Source organism: Clarias gariepinus, chromosome 18, assembly GCF_024256425.1.
Source record: "Clarias gariepinus isolate MV-2021 ecotype Netherlands chromosome 18, CGAR_prim_01v2, whole genome shotgun sequence".
In the NCBI taxonomy this organism is placed as follows: domain Eukaryota; kingdom Metazoa; phylum Chordata; class Actinopteri; order Siluriformes; family Clariidae; genus Clarias; species Clarias gariepinus.
This window is the reverse complement of record NC_071117.1, coordinates 18,684,225-18,700,214: the sequence shown is the minus strand read 5'-3', so window position 1 is coordinate 18,700,214 and position 15,990 is coordinate 18,684,225. Positions and strand designations below refer to the sequence as shown.

Genomic DNA, 15,990 nt, shown 5'->3' with positions numbered 1-15,990 from the left:
TTTCCGACTTTTTTTTTAGATACATTATCAAGATAGGTGATCCGTTCAAAAGGAAAGAATAAACAACAAAAGGGTCCATTTCATGGCATGTAATGGGATTGTGTCTGAAACAGAAAGTCTTGTAAGGCACACAGTGCCCGGTGCTGTCGTGTTTTCTGGCAGCATTTGGAAGGTGAATATTTTAATATTCAGAAGGCGTTATGTCAAACAGCTATGGGAATGCTTGATGTTTTTGGTCCGTAGGAGCCATAGCTGAAGGTTCCTAAAGGGTAAGGTTGCTTGTTTTATATTAAAGTGGTGTTTATCTTTTATGCAGTTTTTCCATGACCTTTGACTTGTTATGTTGCAGAGGTAAAAAAAAAATAAAAATAATAAAAAAAAGAAAGATAGAAACCCGTATGAAAGGGAAAAGCTTGTAAGGCACTCCAGTGAATAAGAAAACCTTCTGTCCTCGCTCCAAGCCATTCACACATGGTTGGGCCATTTAAGGAGTTCCTGGGAGGCCAGCATTTTAGACATGAAGCAGGCAGTCTAATCACGGCTCTGTGTACTGAGAAAACGTCCTATCTTGATTGTATCCAAGGACTCTAGTGAAACGCTGGGATAAGTGCGTTAGTGTAGCAGGGGATTATATAGAGAAATAAAGGGAGTTTTTACCCTCATAACTGTGTTCTGTAATGGTGTGCAATCAAAAGTCCCAGTTTGACTTGAGCAACTCTTGTTTATTGTATTCTTCGGATTTTTCTTTCTGCTAAGAACTGACACGGTGACAGAAAGTTCATGATACCTTTCATCTCTTCCTTTTATTAGGAGCAGTGATTTCTCTTCTAATCAATTTAGACATCGTTTACCTGCTCGATGGTGTGTGTGTGTGTGTGTGTGTGTGTGCGTGCTTTGTGTGGCACGTGGTGCATATTTAATATTTCAGCCATTACTATGCAGCGAGGCTCATTTGAACTAATGTCATTTCCTTCATTTTGTTTCCTCTATATGAGGGGGAAGAAATAAGAACAGTAATATCCCTGGCTGCTTGTAATTGAGACAAAATATAGCAACAAAAAAAAAAGGAAAGAAAAAAAGAAAGAAGATTTAAATCTTTGTCTTTCGTGAAACCTTATTTTTGTTTGAAAGGAAAGTGATTGTACTCATACAAGGACAAGATATGTAAGGTGCATCCAAAGAAATCTGTTATGGCACTGGTGCGATAAAAAAATGTGAAGGATTTTCAGCGAATAATAAAATTCTACAAAAAATAAGCATAGGTGTTGTGTTAGACTTCCTGAGCAACAGATTTGATTTCATTCATAAAATGCAGCCAAGGTGCTCGTTTGAAATAATCAAAATAATAAAAGAACAACATTATGCATAATACAACATAATACATAACTCTTTACAGTTTACTATAACTACAGTATTAAATCAAACCATTTGAATTCTCTCCTCTCCTGAAGGTTTTCCCTCATGCCGTCTCATGTCCTCTTATTAAATTCGACGTCTCTGTCTTGTTCACCAAAGATCTAAATCTACATAGACTGTTGTTCAGGGCAACATGTCATGTTCTTTTTTTTTCTCATTTCTTCCTCTGTTGCAAACCAGCAAATAAATAAATAAATAAATAAATAAAATCCCAGCTTCCTTCTCTGGATTCGCCAAAGCACAGACACAGTTTTGAGTTTGAACTCGTCCTGTCCCAGCCCCCCACTGCTGTGCAACATCAGCTCTCCTGCACAATGCTGAAATTTTCCCTCCATTTTGATCTTCCTTTGCTTCACACACACCCCGTTCTCTAAATCCTCTTATTGAAGCAAATTGTGTGGATTTGTTTTCTCCCTGATGAGAAGGATTAGAAGGAGATGAAGTCAGAGTTCGCAGTGTGGCGAATCTGTCACCGGCGTTCGCCTTAACCAATGGAGATCTCAATCCACAATGTACTGTAGGCAATGTTGGTAGTCGTTTGATGATGAGCCATTTTTGTATAATCTGCTCAGTGTCATGAACCTGACTGGCGTTTATATTAATATTAATATAATAATCATAATATATACAGTATAATTATATTATATTATATTATATATTAATATGTTCTTATCAAAAGAATTGTGTGAAATAATTTGCAGAGAACTCGGTTGTGCGTGGTTCATCTTCTGTACCTTGCCTTAAAAAACAAATATACATCGATCAGCCATAACATTACACTGTTAAACATTAACCCCAGTATTGTGTAGCTTAACCTTGCGCCACTACGCCAGATCTCCTTTGGAACCTTTAGAACCTTTAGAACATAAAGTCTTCTGGGGGTGTCCTTGCATTGTGGCACCAGTATGTTTTCAGTGGATCCCTTGGGTGCTGAGGGTTGTGGGGTGGGACCTCTGTGGATTGGATTTGTTTGTCTGGTGTATCTTAGAAATCTGGGAATTCTGGACAGTTTGCTGGCTGGGTTGGTGGCCTTGCACTCTTTGCCTCCTGGACATTCAGCGATTTGCGCTGCATTGGGTTTTCTATGAGATCGGACCGGATGAGCCGTCTTTTGGTCCCAGTAGGCATGATGAGACTTGGGTGCCCATGATCCTGTCGCCAGTTTACCTGTACTGTATATAATTCATGTAATCAATAAAAATATAATAGACTTGATATAATCGTTGTTAATGTGTTAGTGTGTGGTGTTACTGTTAAGGCTGATCGATGTATGGACTAACATATATATGGCTAGGAGCTAAGGGAGCATAATTGGTGGGCTGGATGGCATGTACTGTACACTCTCACTAATCAATCATAGTAGCACTAGCCAATCATGGGTGTGCTTTAAAAAAGCACACATTTATGTAGGGAAAGGTAGAAATAAACTAGTGTTCTACCTGTGTACCAGCATTTGTGGGTTAATTATTGTTTTAGCATTTGGTTAATTTTTATTCCTGGCTTCTGGTTTTCATTAACCCATTCAAGGTTGTAGCAGTAAGAATACATTTCAGGAATCGAGCAAAAATAAATACACACCCATAATTGCTTGTAAGAATTGAGTTTTTCTCAATAATTGATAAAGAACCAATTTCATGCCTCAGTAGGCATTATGGTAAGGCTGCCTATCAGTGCCGCAATGTCTCAATTACATTCAGCACCTTCACAGGTTTGTCAATTTCCTGTTTCTTGCAATTTGTTGAAATGGATCAGAGTGCCAGATGTTTAATTGGCAGATAAGTAGGACAGGATATCGTTTTCACATGTTCATCATGTGAAATACGAAACTTTAAAGGAGAAATTACATTATGAAATTTTAACTTTACCTCTTTGTACTTTAGTCATATAAATAAAGCACTTAATTTTCTGCTCTGCTTCAGCCATAAGAATAAATCCACCGGCTGGCCTCCACCCTCGGGCAGCTGGACCGGACTGCAGGGTGCTACATCATATGAATGGGACGCAACCTCTGCACGTGACACCAGGGAGTGCTTCATCAAGTAAGCTTTCAAGACTTCAGACTCCATGATTACATTATAAACAGAAGTGGAAAGGACTGAGAAAAATCACTGGTCTATAAAATCATCATAAATCATAAATACTTATGCAATCACAATCTTTTAAAAATCTATTTATTGTAAGAAAATTTGCAAAAACTATATTGATGACATTATTATTATTATTATATATTTTTTTTTAATTATTATTATTACATACATACTTCACATTTGTCATACATCTCTGTTAAATTGTGTTTTTAATTAGATACAAACTTTAATTATTGGACTATCAATAAATAAAAGAAGATTTTAGCTACTTTATTTAAACCTATTTTCTTATATACTCTAATAGAAAATATTTTCTATTTTGTCAATACATTTATATATTATTTATTATATTATATATATTATATATTTTATATACAAATATTTTTTACAAATGTATTTTGTATTTGTATTATTTTATATTATTTTTTACAAATATTTGTATTTTTCACTCTCCATTAAATATTATGATAATATTTTGGTATAATTAAAAACAATGTTTACCATATAGAAATTATATAATATAAATTTTAAAAGTATTCTAGTGGAAATGCTGGAATAAAGTGCTTGCAGTTATTTACTTAAAAACTGATGTAATCAAGTAATCAACAGGATTTACTGAGGACCTGATGAACACTGCATAAAAATGTGTAAATTAATTAGCATTATGAAATTAGCATTATGTTTATGAAATTACTTATTTAATTAGGTGGAATTAATTATTTAGGAGCACTGAAACAGACATTAAAGAAAAGTATCCCCGAACATCTGGCACACAAATGCTTTGTTATGAGCTTTGTGGGAAATTATAATATTCTAATATTTGGTGTCAAATAGTCATCCTATTACTATCTAGTTACTATCTAATACTAGTTTATTAATAATTCAACATGTTTAAAGCGACAACATTTAAAAGTAAAGCTCATGGTTTTAAAAGAGAGCACACTCCTTTTGCAAATCTGTCTTTAGTGGATTATTATTATTTTTTTTTTCGTCTATTTTCGAGATTGTTGATGCAATCAGCATTTTAACTATGTGTATTCGCAGCCACAGTAACAGATGGCGAGTACATTGCATTTTATGGAACATTTCACTCATTTGTTTGTTGGCATCTCGGTTTCATCTTGAAAAATGGAGCTGACCTATATGTAGTAGCTAGATTTCATGGTTCATAACTTGGTGGACATAAAATAAATGTGTTTTTGAAATACATTCATAGGAAGTGCAGATCACATTGCAATCAAAGTTGGTTGTAAGATATCACAGTCTGAAGATATTATACTCGGATGCAGGAGTGAACAAATTATATGTAAGAGAATGTATTAGATAACGTGTAGAAATCCTAATTAAAAGTGCTAGCATCAAAATAAATGAAATGTTCTTAAATTAATATAAAGGATTGCTGCTTCTAAATGTACTCGAGTATAAAAAGTCTAATACTATATAGGCTATAAAAATATCTAATATTGTAAGAATGTATTTTCTGCTTTAAATTACACTGTTCTGCCATGACTTTAATCTCAGTAATATTTACTATTAACTAGAACTTATATATAGACTTTCTGCCTTTTCAATCACATTAGACAATGGAAATGATGCTATTCGTACTGGAATAAGCAAAGAAAACATTCTAACTTCTAAAATACAGTACTGTGCAAAAGTCTTGAGCCACCCATTATATTTTTATTTAAACATAAATTGTGTAGATTAAATTAAAGGAATGGGAACAAATGTTTTACTGTAACAGACTGGAAAGTGCCTGAGGGGACAATTTAAATATGTTCCAACCGCTCAGCATTCAGCATCACCAGTATACTAACCACTGACCTGATCATCTGTCATCATCTGCACCTGTTTCTCATTGGTTCATGCCTTAAGTTAGATACTTTATGCTTGAATGATTCATAGGGCCCTGGATGCTTTAAACTAAAATTATTAAATGATAACCTAAACCAATAAAATTTAAAAACAATAAGCAGATAAGATTTATCATTAGTACTTTGATTGTCTATATATATATATATATATATATATATATATATATATATATATATATATATATATATATATATATATATAATCTTGGAAATGTGATTATGTTAAGGTACAAGTTCTAGTTTTGGTAACACGTAAGAAAAGTATGTCAAAATAATACTTCATTAATAACAATATACAGTACAATATACTTGTGCAGTGGAAATAAAGTGATTTAAAATGTCACAGAGCCCACTATCAAAAACACGTGATCTGTAAAATTATATATACTTTTTCTTTCCCAGCTACATTGTGTGTATATTCTGATATAATCCTAACATGATGAACATTGGGTATTGTTTAGTGAAGACACTAAAAAACTTCAATGTTTATCAGGCGCTCATATAAATAAATAAATAAATAAATAAAAACAGCTAAATTAAATTACAAGACAAACATCATTAGGCTGTGAATTACTGTATAATTCTCCAAAACATTTTGACTTAAAATGTATTAAAAGTAGTATTAATGATATCATAAAACCCTTAATCATGCACTATTATGTCAAAACTTCAATACTGTGCATTAGAAGAACATTTGTGCTATCCCTTATATGAAATACTCTGTATGGAATAATTTTTTTAATTCAAACTACTTTGAATGAACAGGAAATGAATCAGTCAGATAATTTTAATCCTAGACTCAGGTCACACCTGTTTAACAAGACATTTAGAAATTAAGATCTACCATTACAGCATTGCATTTGGGAATACAAGGGTTAAAGAGCAGAATCCATATTGGCACGCAATGAAAGCTGCATGTTCCCAACTATTCATTTATTTACAACAATAAACATCTATTCATCCATTTAGAAATCTCTGTAGTTCAACTAGGGACCGTGGAGGCCAATGGCGACCATTGTTTTGATATCCATTTTGTACAACCGTGGTATGACAACATTCACATACATATTTACACACTACAGGCAATTTGGAAATGCCAATTAACCTAATCTGCATCTGACTGTGGAAGAAAACCGGAGTACTCTGAGGAAACACACCAGACACTGTAAAAAAAAAATTCTGGGTAAAAATTTTATTTGTATAATAGAATAGTAATCAGGGTTTCTTGCAAGCTAGTCTGGTTTATTAAATCACCATTGGGATGATACTAACACACACTTGGCAGTCCTGTGTGTGACGTCCTACATCATATAAACATATGGCATATGTACTGTATGACTCCACACAGTGATTACAATGTTAGAAGACTAAAATTAAATAAAACAATTTATTAAAAATCACTCAGATAAATGGGTTCTGAGATTTAAACCTAAGTTAAACAAGGGGAAATGTCAAAAGGGAATTTTGATTGATGAAAAAAAAGGAAATGAAGCATTCGAAGACGCAGAGTCGGAGGTTTGTCTCAGTGGAGTTGTGTCTGCTCTTTATGCTCACTGAGACATGGCAGTGACTCTAAAAATATTTCCTTGCACACTGAAACAAACACACTCTTTTCTATTTCTCTCTTGCCTTGTCTTTCACTCTCCCTCTCTTTGTCCTCTGCTTACACACAAATATTGATTTGTTACCTAATAGCCATTACTGCAATCTGTCCTTGTTGTAGGCTCAAGTCGAATACACTCCAGTCTGCAAGAAAGCACTAATGTATCTTTCCTACAAAAGTTATGATTTCGCAGTCATTGTCTGTGATTAACCATGATTAATCACAATTTTAAGATACTCAGATTTACTCGTATTATAAATGTGCTCGGTTGGAATAAATGTATTTGAAACAGATTTTGCATTTTCATAATATCTCAAACATTTACATTTAACAAATGGTAAATTAAAATCTCTGGAATAGTAATCTCCTTTCAGCGACAATCACATTGTGAGCCCTGGTGACCATGTACATTATCTCCTTTTCAACTTGGCTAGTGCAATTGGCCAGCACATGCTTCGGCAAAATGTATTATTTCTGTTTGTAACACGCCCAGAGTGAATGAGTGCAGTTGCCATTTGTCATCGATTAGATGTGCTGTAACACTGAGATATTGTAGTTATAGTTACATACTGATGTCTACTGGTCTCCATTAAGTGCAATCAACCTCAGTCAACCGTGCTGTGATTACAGTATGGAAAGCCATTAGGACAAACTTGTTCATATGATTAATTTGCATTTAAATTCCTAGATTAATCACATGCGTTAATATTGACAGCACTATTATCAGCACTTGCGTTCAGACGTTACACTCATCCTGAACATGGATGTCACACTGTCACATTTAGGGATCGTCCAGCACTCACTATATATTCCTGCAGCTCCTTTAATGATGCTGTAAAGCTTTCAGAAAATGCTTCCTGCTTCAACATTCATCTATTTTGGATGGACGTCCAGTTCTTGGTAATGTCCCTGTCCACATGGCCACTTTGTTGATTACAGCCTTCAAAGTGTTATTAATTTTTTTTTTCCATTTCTACCTTCTTTAAACTATTCTTTTATGTTTTCCACTTCGTTTTTTTTTGTTGGCTGCTAAATCTCAATAAAGGCTCTGACATCATTTATTTTGGTTTCATTTATCACAAAAACCTGTAATTTTAACACTTGAAAGATTTTTTATATCTACTCTATTATTTGTCAAACAACTCACACATACATTTGATAATGGGTCAGTGGTGGGCCAGATGGGATATTGCCAGTTTTGATTGGTTTATGTGAAATGTCTGCATGTGCATTAGGATGCCATGGTCATTGGTTTTTGAGGTACAATAACAGATTTTTTATTACTATTATTATTATTATTATTATTAATTACGCATTATATTTTAGCAAGCTGTCTAGAATGATATCATGGACAAATGTTGCTGGATTATGCAGATTCCTACACACACTCTGGAGTGTAATTTAGCTCCATACTGAAAGCTACTTACAGTAATCCCACAATCTATACTCCCCTCCCTTATTTATTCATCTGAACACCATAATGCACACAATCCTCCAGTATTTATACTAAGCTTCTGCCTCAAATCCTTTTTCATTAAATGTTATCGTTTGTACAAAAAGTTTAGTTTTATTTAAAGCCTAGTTTATCAATTCCTTGCACTGTTTGAACAAAAATCCCTAATAGTGCTGTATCCAACAGTTCATATTGCAGTAAGTCAGGAAAAGTATTTCATGTTCAGAGACAATTTACACAGGTGTTTAACTTGTACTGTATTTCCAAATGTTGAGGTTATTATAATAACCTGTAACCAATTCATCCCTTTGAGGTTGCTTGAGTGTCTTACTGTACTTGATTTTAGACCACTGTCTTCAAATTAGGTTCTTGGCTTTAAGGGATAAAATTACGAAGGGTGTTTTGAATGGTGCAAACTTTCACCAATGGTGGAAACCATTAGTCTTTGAATAATGATCCCGGCTGAGGCAGCTTGGAGCCTACTGCAGTCATACTGTATCTGTGAATAGAATGCCTGATCATTAAAGATCATCATTTTAGACATAAAGCAGGCAGCCTGATTATGATTTCTACCTTGATGGTTTCCAAGTACTTGTAAAACTCTGCGATAAGTGTTTTAGTGTATCAGGGGATTGTATAGAGAAATAAAGGGAGCTTTCTATTCTCAGACCTGTGTTCTGTTGTTCTGAACAATCAAAAGTCGAGGATTGCATTTTTTTTTCCTGTCCTGTCATTTGCAATAAAGTGTTCCATATAAAATGTTGTTCGTGCTATAATTCCTGACTCACATTAAGATGCCATCTCATATTCATGCATCAAATTTCTGTTGAATTCTTTTAGCAAATCTTTTTTTTTTATTATTTTGCTTTCAATGTAATAACAACCACCAACAAGCAATGTATTTAATATTTGATCAAACAGATTCACTTTGATGATTTCCACTCAGCATGTCCGCTTTGGATTTCCGGTTCATCAGCTGAGGATAATTTCTCTTGTAGCAGCAAGTGAATTCAGTGGCCAGTTCGGTACAACAAGTACATGTGTAATACTTTTTAAGTTTTTAAACAAGAAACAGGACAATAGCTTATTTCAGCATTGTTGTAGTGAATTCATTGGAAAGAAGTGCATCAAGAGAGAATGGCTCAGCTAGGGCTAAATGTGTAAATGTTGTTTCATACTGGCTTATGTAATTGCATGAGGAGCAGTCCTTAATATATGTGGCAACATTTTAAAACAAAGCTATCCTGATATATCCTATATATATATATATAGTGTTGAAGTAATTATGTAAAGCAAAGATGTTTTAAATGCTTGCACATATAAAATGCTATAAAGAGCCATAATAAACCACAAAAATCAATAGTTGGTGTGACACCACTTGACTTAAAAAAAAAAAATTACACAAAGTACACTTTGTGCAGTTTTATAAGCAAATTACCTTGTAAATTTTGCAGAGCATTTTAGAAAATCCGTCAACAGTTTTACTGGAAACTCTAATTGTCGCACTGGTCTATGAAAAAAACCCTGCAGCCTTCATTATGTTGTTGTGTTTTGTTATCTAACGTGTCGCTTTCTTTAATAAAAAAACAATCATCTTTAGTCGAGGTTGAAGATGGATGGACAATTCTTTAAATAAATTATATATATTATTATTATATATTACTTATTATTATTATTATTATTATTATTATTATTATTATTATATATGTAGTGTTTTAAACTATTGATTATTTCAGCACATACCCAGATCAGCCATAACATTAAAACAATTAACATTATAATGATGTAGGATTTGGGTTCCCTCGGGGTGTGGCTCCGCAGGGCCTCTGAACATGTGCTCTGGTATCTGGCACCAGGATGTTGTCAGCAGAGTCTCTGGGTGTTATGGTTTGTAGGTTAGAGCCTGCGTGAATCAGACTTGTTTGTCAAGTGTGTCTCATGGATGATTTATTCGATTGGAATATGGGTGGTTTGGAGGCCCAGTTGCCATGCTTGGACGCTTTTGCTCCTTCTAGTTTAGTGATTTGGCTTTTTTTTTGTGCTGCATTGGCTTTTTTTGTGGGATCAGACTGGAAAAGCTAGCTGTTTTTTTTTTTTTACTGATGTCCAGTATAGTTGATAATCAGTGTTAATGTGTTAATGTTATGGCTGATCAGTGTACAGTTGACGATGCCACAAACCTGTTGACAAACGACAAGATTTATAATCGCAGCGCAGTGACTGACTAGTGATTAAACGTGATAATAATAATATCAAATAATCAAAAGGTTAAAAAGTTTGAACCCATGGGCCAGCTGGTTATAGGACGACTAACTACAGCAATTAATTGACTAATATTTTGTTTTTTTTTCTGAGTGCTGGTTTAAAGTTCACTCTAAATAACAAAAATAAACAGTATCCACACCACTTAACCACATACATTAATATGTCAGGGCACGGTCATCATCACAACATCTGCTTATCTCTGTATTGTCTCATGCGATCAGCCATAACATCGTGCATCAGTATGTTCTGACACTGTTCTATGGCAGGATTAGTATTAAATGGTCCATGACCTTGTCACTGGTTTTACTTCCTTGGACCAATCTTTGGTAAGTCCTGACCACTGCAGACTGGGAACATCTCACAAGAGCTGCAGTTTTGGGGTTGCTTTGACCCAGTAGTCAAGCCATCACATATTGGAGTTGCTCAAACCCTTGTGTTTGCCCTTTTTTTTTTTTTTTTAACTTTAGGGACAAAATGTTCACTGACTGCCTAATACATCCCATCCATGAATGAAAATACACCCTGAAGTTTAAGGCTCAGTCACTTTAAATCTCTGAGTTTCTTTCCAAACATAATACAAAATATATTTACGAGATGAATTTGACCTTCAAGAGAATAATCAACATTATTCTCATATTTCATTCAAAGTTTTTCAACACTAAACATATAATGGATATTCCAACATATTTTGGTCGTATACAGTAGATACAGAAAAGCCGTCTGGAACTACTGTAGAACAACATCTCCTAAAAACTCCTTTTTTTTAACCTGTAGCCTTTGGAGTTTTCCTCATTTGCAGCAATGTGTTTTGTATGAACAAGTGGGAAATAGATAGGTGAGAAAAGAGATAAGCAAAGAACTAATATCTTATTTGTGGAAGGCTTTTCTGTCGCTACACAAGAGAATAAGCTAATAACTAGAGTAGTATTAGCTTTCGTTTGGCTCGGAGAGGAATTGAGAGAATATTCCCTGCAGCAGGTGGCTCACACGCTTCTGGAAATGACTCTTTCCCTAGCAGCCTGAGCTCATATGCTTCTACAGCAGAGCAATCTGGCACCGTTTTATTCCCGAATTTCCGATCCAGTTCATTTCAGCTGGACAAAAAGGCAATGTCGCTGTCCTCTGCCATTGTTTATACTGTGCATAATAAATACAAACACAAAAACATAATCTATAATAATTAACAGTTTATATACTATATATACAGTATAAGTATGTATGTATATATATAGGTTCCTTTTTAGCAAACAGACATTTATAAAATATAAAATAGATATTAAACAGAGGTCTGTTCATTCATTTTATACACTATATAATTTCCTTTTAGAAACATGATTGATTTCATTGCTTATTCATTAATTCATTTATTTAGAATGAGGTGTTCCAATGGCTTTTGTTTTTAATAGATATGCAAACGATGTATAAAAAACTATGCACTTACTGTAGGTCTTCACATCAGTTTTGATAAAATACACAAGGATTTTGTGTGCCTGCAGAAAGCTTAGTATAGGTGGACCTCAGTGTTGTTGTTCTCTGCAGAACACGCTTCATGAAATATTAATTGTGCGGTCCTAATCATTGTGAAACAAGTGTTTTTAAGGGGGGAAACAATTCAGTACTCAGGGCGAAAAAACAAAATCTAATACTGTATAAGTCTAAGATCTACATATTGCTAAATATTGCATGTTTTCTGGATGGGTGCCAATATTTAATGCCACTTAATTCGATTTTCCATATAACACACTCTTAAAAATGAACACGGCAGCTTTAAAGAACTCAAGATATAAACTTTTTATTCAAATTTTTATAAATATAACTGGTATCCATATACAGTACTTCTACAGTTGACGGTCCAGTCTACAATACAGTATGTGACATGATATGTGTAACGCCTTTTTTATCATTCTAATTTCTATAATATTTATTTGGTTCTCAATGGGCTTGAGTTTGTTGAATGCTTTATTAATGTTTTTCACACTTATTTAATACTACCCAATGTCTCTCTTTCCATAGCCAAGCATCTCAGAGCATTTCTCTGGAAGAGATGCGTGTAGAAGGTGTTCAGGTCCTTCCTCCTGCTCCTCGCAGAGTCGAGATGTGGAGAGATCCTGTGCTGGGCTTCGGCTTTGTGGCTGGTAGTGAAAAGCCTGTTGTGGTGCGTTCTGTCACACCAGGTAAACAAGTCCGCACTTTTGTCGCATACAAATAAGTGGTAAATCCGAAAGCCAAAAAAACATGGATTTGATTATTAACCATATATTTAATTATATGATCCATCCTAGCCTTCAGTGGTTTAGCAAAAATGATATACACAAGGTCCAACTTTCTCTTTAAATTCAAAGTGTATTCATAGGGGTATGTTATAATATGAACATTTTACTGTACATACATGGTGTAATATGTTAAGCCTTAGACTTTCACGCAATACAATATGATTTTGATTCTTAAGGCAACAATAAAATATTTGATTATATGTTCTTTTCTTAGTATTTGCAGAGATCTTGTATTAATTCACAGTAATTAAGGTGGTGATGATGATGATGATGATGATGATGATCAGGACGAAGAACATGTAGAAAATAATTATTTCTAGGTTTCCAAGTTTCTATGAAAACATCACTTTAACAATATGAATTAAAAATTAAATGTAATTGATATATACGATATATTAATATGTCATATATCAATATTAATATAAGATATATCATAATCAATAGTTAATATAAGTATAGTATTGTTATATACAATAGTATTAAAATGTAATTAATTCATCATTTGTTGCCTTTAACATTATTGTATTTTGTATTGTATTGTATTGTATTCTATTTGTATTATACAGTACATTAATGCATCAATCCAAATTGTTTAATTGTTGACCACCTATAATATATGTGTAGGAGTAGTGTAGTGTAGTGTAGCGTAGCGTAGCATAATACTGGCAAAAAGGGAACATCATTTTTTATTACATTTTGAAATTAATACAAATTATGCAAAGTGATAAACAGCTTTGTGCTGACCTGTTCAGTGAACACATAGCAAACCATTTCTGAATGACTTGAGAAGACACTTCTCTCCACAACACTGCCTCGTGCAGCACTTTTACTTATAAACACACTTAAGTGAGTACTTCCCAAGGGAAATAAATGGAGCATATGAAATCACTGTGGTCATCATGAACAAAAGCTCCTTCACGTGTAACGCCAGCTGAGAGAAATAAACTAGAGCAGTTCCCAAAATACTTTGTTTCTGAGAGCAGAAAGTTAAAAGTACCAATACAAATATCAGGCTAAAGCACTCATTTTTCTTTTACAAAGAGTCTCAAGTGGTGTCCCATGAATCAAACTATGTATATGCTCATAAAGTTCTACAGTATATGGATGTTAAATGAATTTTAGAATGTGTTTTATCACAAAAGCAAATTGAGACAATGTGTGTGTGCGTGTGTGTGTTTTCTAACCAACAGGAGGCCCATCTGAAGGAAAACTGATTCCAGGAGATGAGATAATAATGATCAATGAGGAAGAAGTTGCAGCAGTACCGAGAGAAAGAGTCATTGACCTTGTCAGGTATTTTCAGTTTTCTTTTTCCATCCGTGTATGCAGTCATCCATTAGCCAATCATACAGTATCTGTACAGTTATTTAACCAACCATCCATCCATCCATCCATCCATCCATCCATCCATCCATTCATTCATCCATTCTTCCATTTTTCCATTCTTACATGCATGCAGCAATCCATGTAGGCATTATTTATTTCATCCATCCAGTAATTTATCCATCCATCCATCTATCCATCCATTCATCCAGGCATGAAGCCACCCATGCAAGTATCATTCATTTCATCAATCCATCCATCCATGCAGGCATTATTCGTTTCATCCAACCAGTAATTTATTCATCCATCCATCCATCCATCCATGGAGCCATCCATTCAGGCATCATTTATTTCATCCATCCAGTAATCATTCCAGCCAGCCAGCCATTCATCCATCTATTCAATCCATCCAAATTCAAATTCAATCAAACTTACATTTTATTTGTCACATACACAGTATGATATGCAGTGAAATGCTTAAATGAAGTAAACTTCATCCATCCATCTGCCCGTCCATCTGTCCATTCATTCTTCACAAGAATACACTAAAGCCTGGTAAACAAAAAAACAAAAACAAAACAGCATGATCCCTCCAGGCAGCAGAAAGTAATAAATTCAAAGGCATCAAGATTTTCCTCAAATTGTGTGCGTGTGGTTTCATCTCATAATTACGGGGCATAAAACAAAAATGATTCCAGACAGAAGAAGGTAAAATGGTGCAGACGGAAAAAACAAAAAGGTTAGTGACATTTATGCAAATTAACATCTATCTCAAAGGAAAATGAAAGACTGCACCGCTCTTAAATGAGAGTTTGGAGAGCAATTTTTAAAATAACAGATTTTTTTAATATAAAGAAATGCTTTCAAGCATCTCTCTTGTGTGTTTATTAGTGGAAGTAGTCTAAGAAGTTGGGCTAGTGGTTCCTACTGTATAATAATCTGTCATTAGTATTTAAAATTTTTCACAAAATGAAAAAAGTAAAAAAAAACTTAAATGTGTTTCTATCTGTTTCCCTTCACAGGAGCTGTAAGGAATCAATCTTTCTGACTGTTGTTCAGCCATACCCAGTGAGTTAACTGATGCGAAGCAGAAAACTCTTTCATCTAACTGGTTATACATAAATCATTTAATTAGTACTGAGGGCACTTTCTCTAACTGTTCCCAACCAGATCATCTATTTTCTTTTTTAATTTTAATCACAATATTTACTGTATGTTTATAAGTGTCATAAAGATTAGACCAATTATCTCTAGTGTGGAATGTGGTCACTAAATATTAAGGGTGAAAAGATTGCCTGGAATGACACGTAAACAGTAGAGCACCTTAAATTTGACTCTCTTCACATGAACATTGTTCATAAATAATGTGTATAAACAATTTTTTACCCTTTTTCATTTTAGACAGTTAATTTCTATATACAGTGGGTACAGAGTAAAAAAATCACCCCTCCTTAAAATTATGACATTTGTTGCTTTGCAGTCTGAAATAAAGACAGACAGTTTTAGATTAACCAACATGTCAGAAAAAAATGGAAAAATGACTTGTAAACGCAATCAGGTGAAACCAATCACCTTTTCAATGGCACACAAAGCTTTGCAAATCTAGACTTATTTCAGAACTTCTCAAGTTAAGTTTCATTTCATGGTGACCATTTGTGGACTGCAGTCTTCAAGTCATTCTACAAATTTCCAATGA

At 34.1% G+C, this 15,990-nt stretch overlaps 1 protein-coding gene across 4 annotated transcripts in view; it reads left to right on the top strand.

Moving 5' to 3' along the window:
* LOC128506913 (FERM and PDZ domain-containing protein 4-like) overlaps positions 1-15,990 on the top strand; it is a 67,653-nt gene that overhangs the window by 33,396 nt on the left and 18,267 nt on the right. For all 4 annotated transcript variants that reach the window (XM_053477532.1, XM_053477531.1, XM_053477530.1 and 1 more), the window contains exons 2-5: positions 3,336-3,455; positions 12,712-12,872; positions 14,162-14,264; positions 15,317-15,362. In XM_053477532.1, coding sequence (XP_053333507.1) covers positions 3,336-3,455; positions 12,712-12,872; positions 14,162-14,264; positions 15,317-15,362 — 430 coding nt within the window. The remainder of the gene's footprint in view (positions 1-3,335; positions 3,456-12,711; positions 12,873-14,161; positions 14,265-15,316; positions 15,363-15,990) is intronic.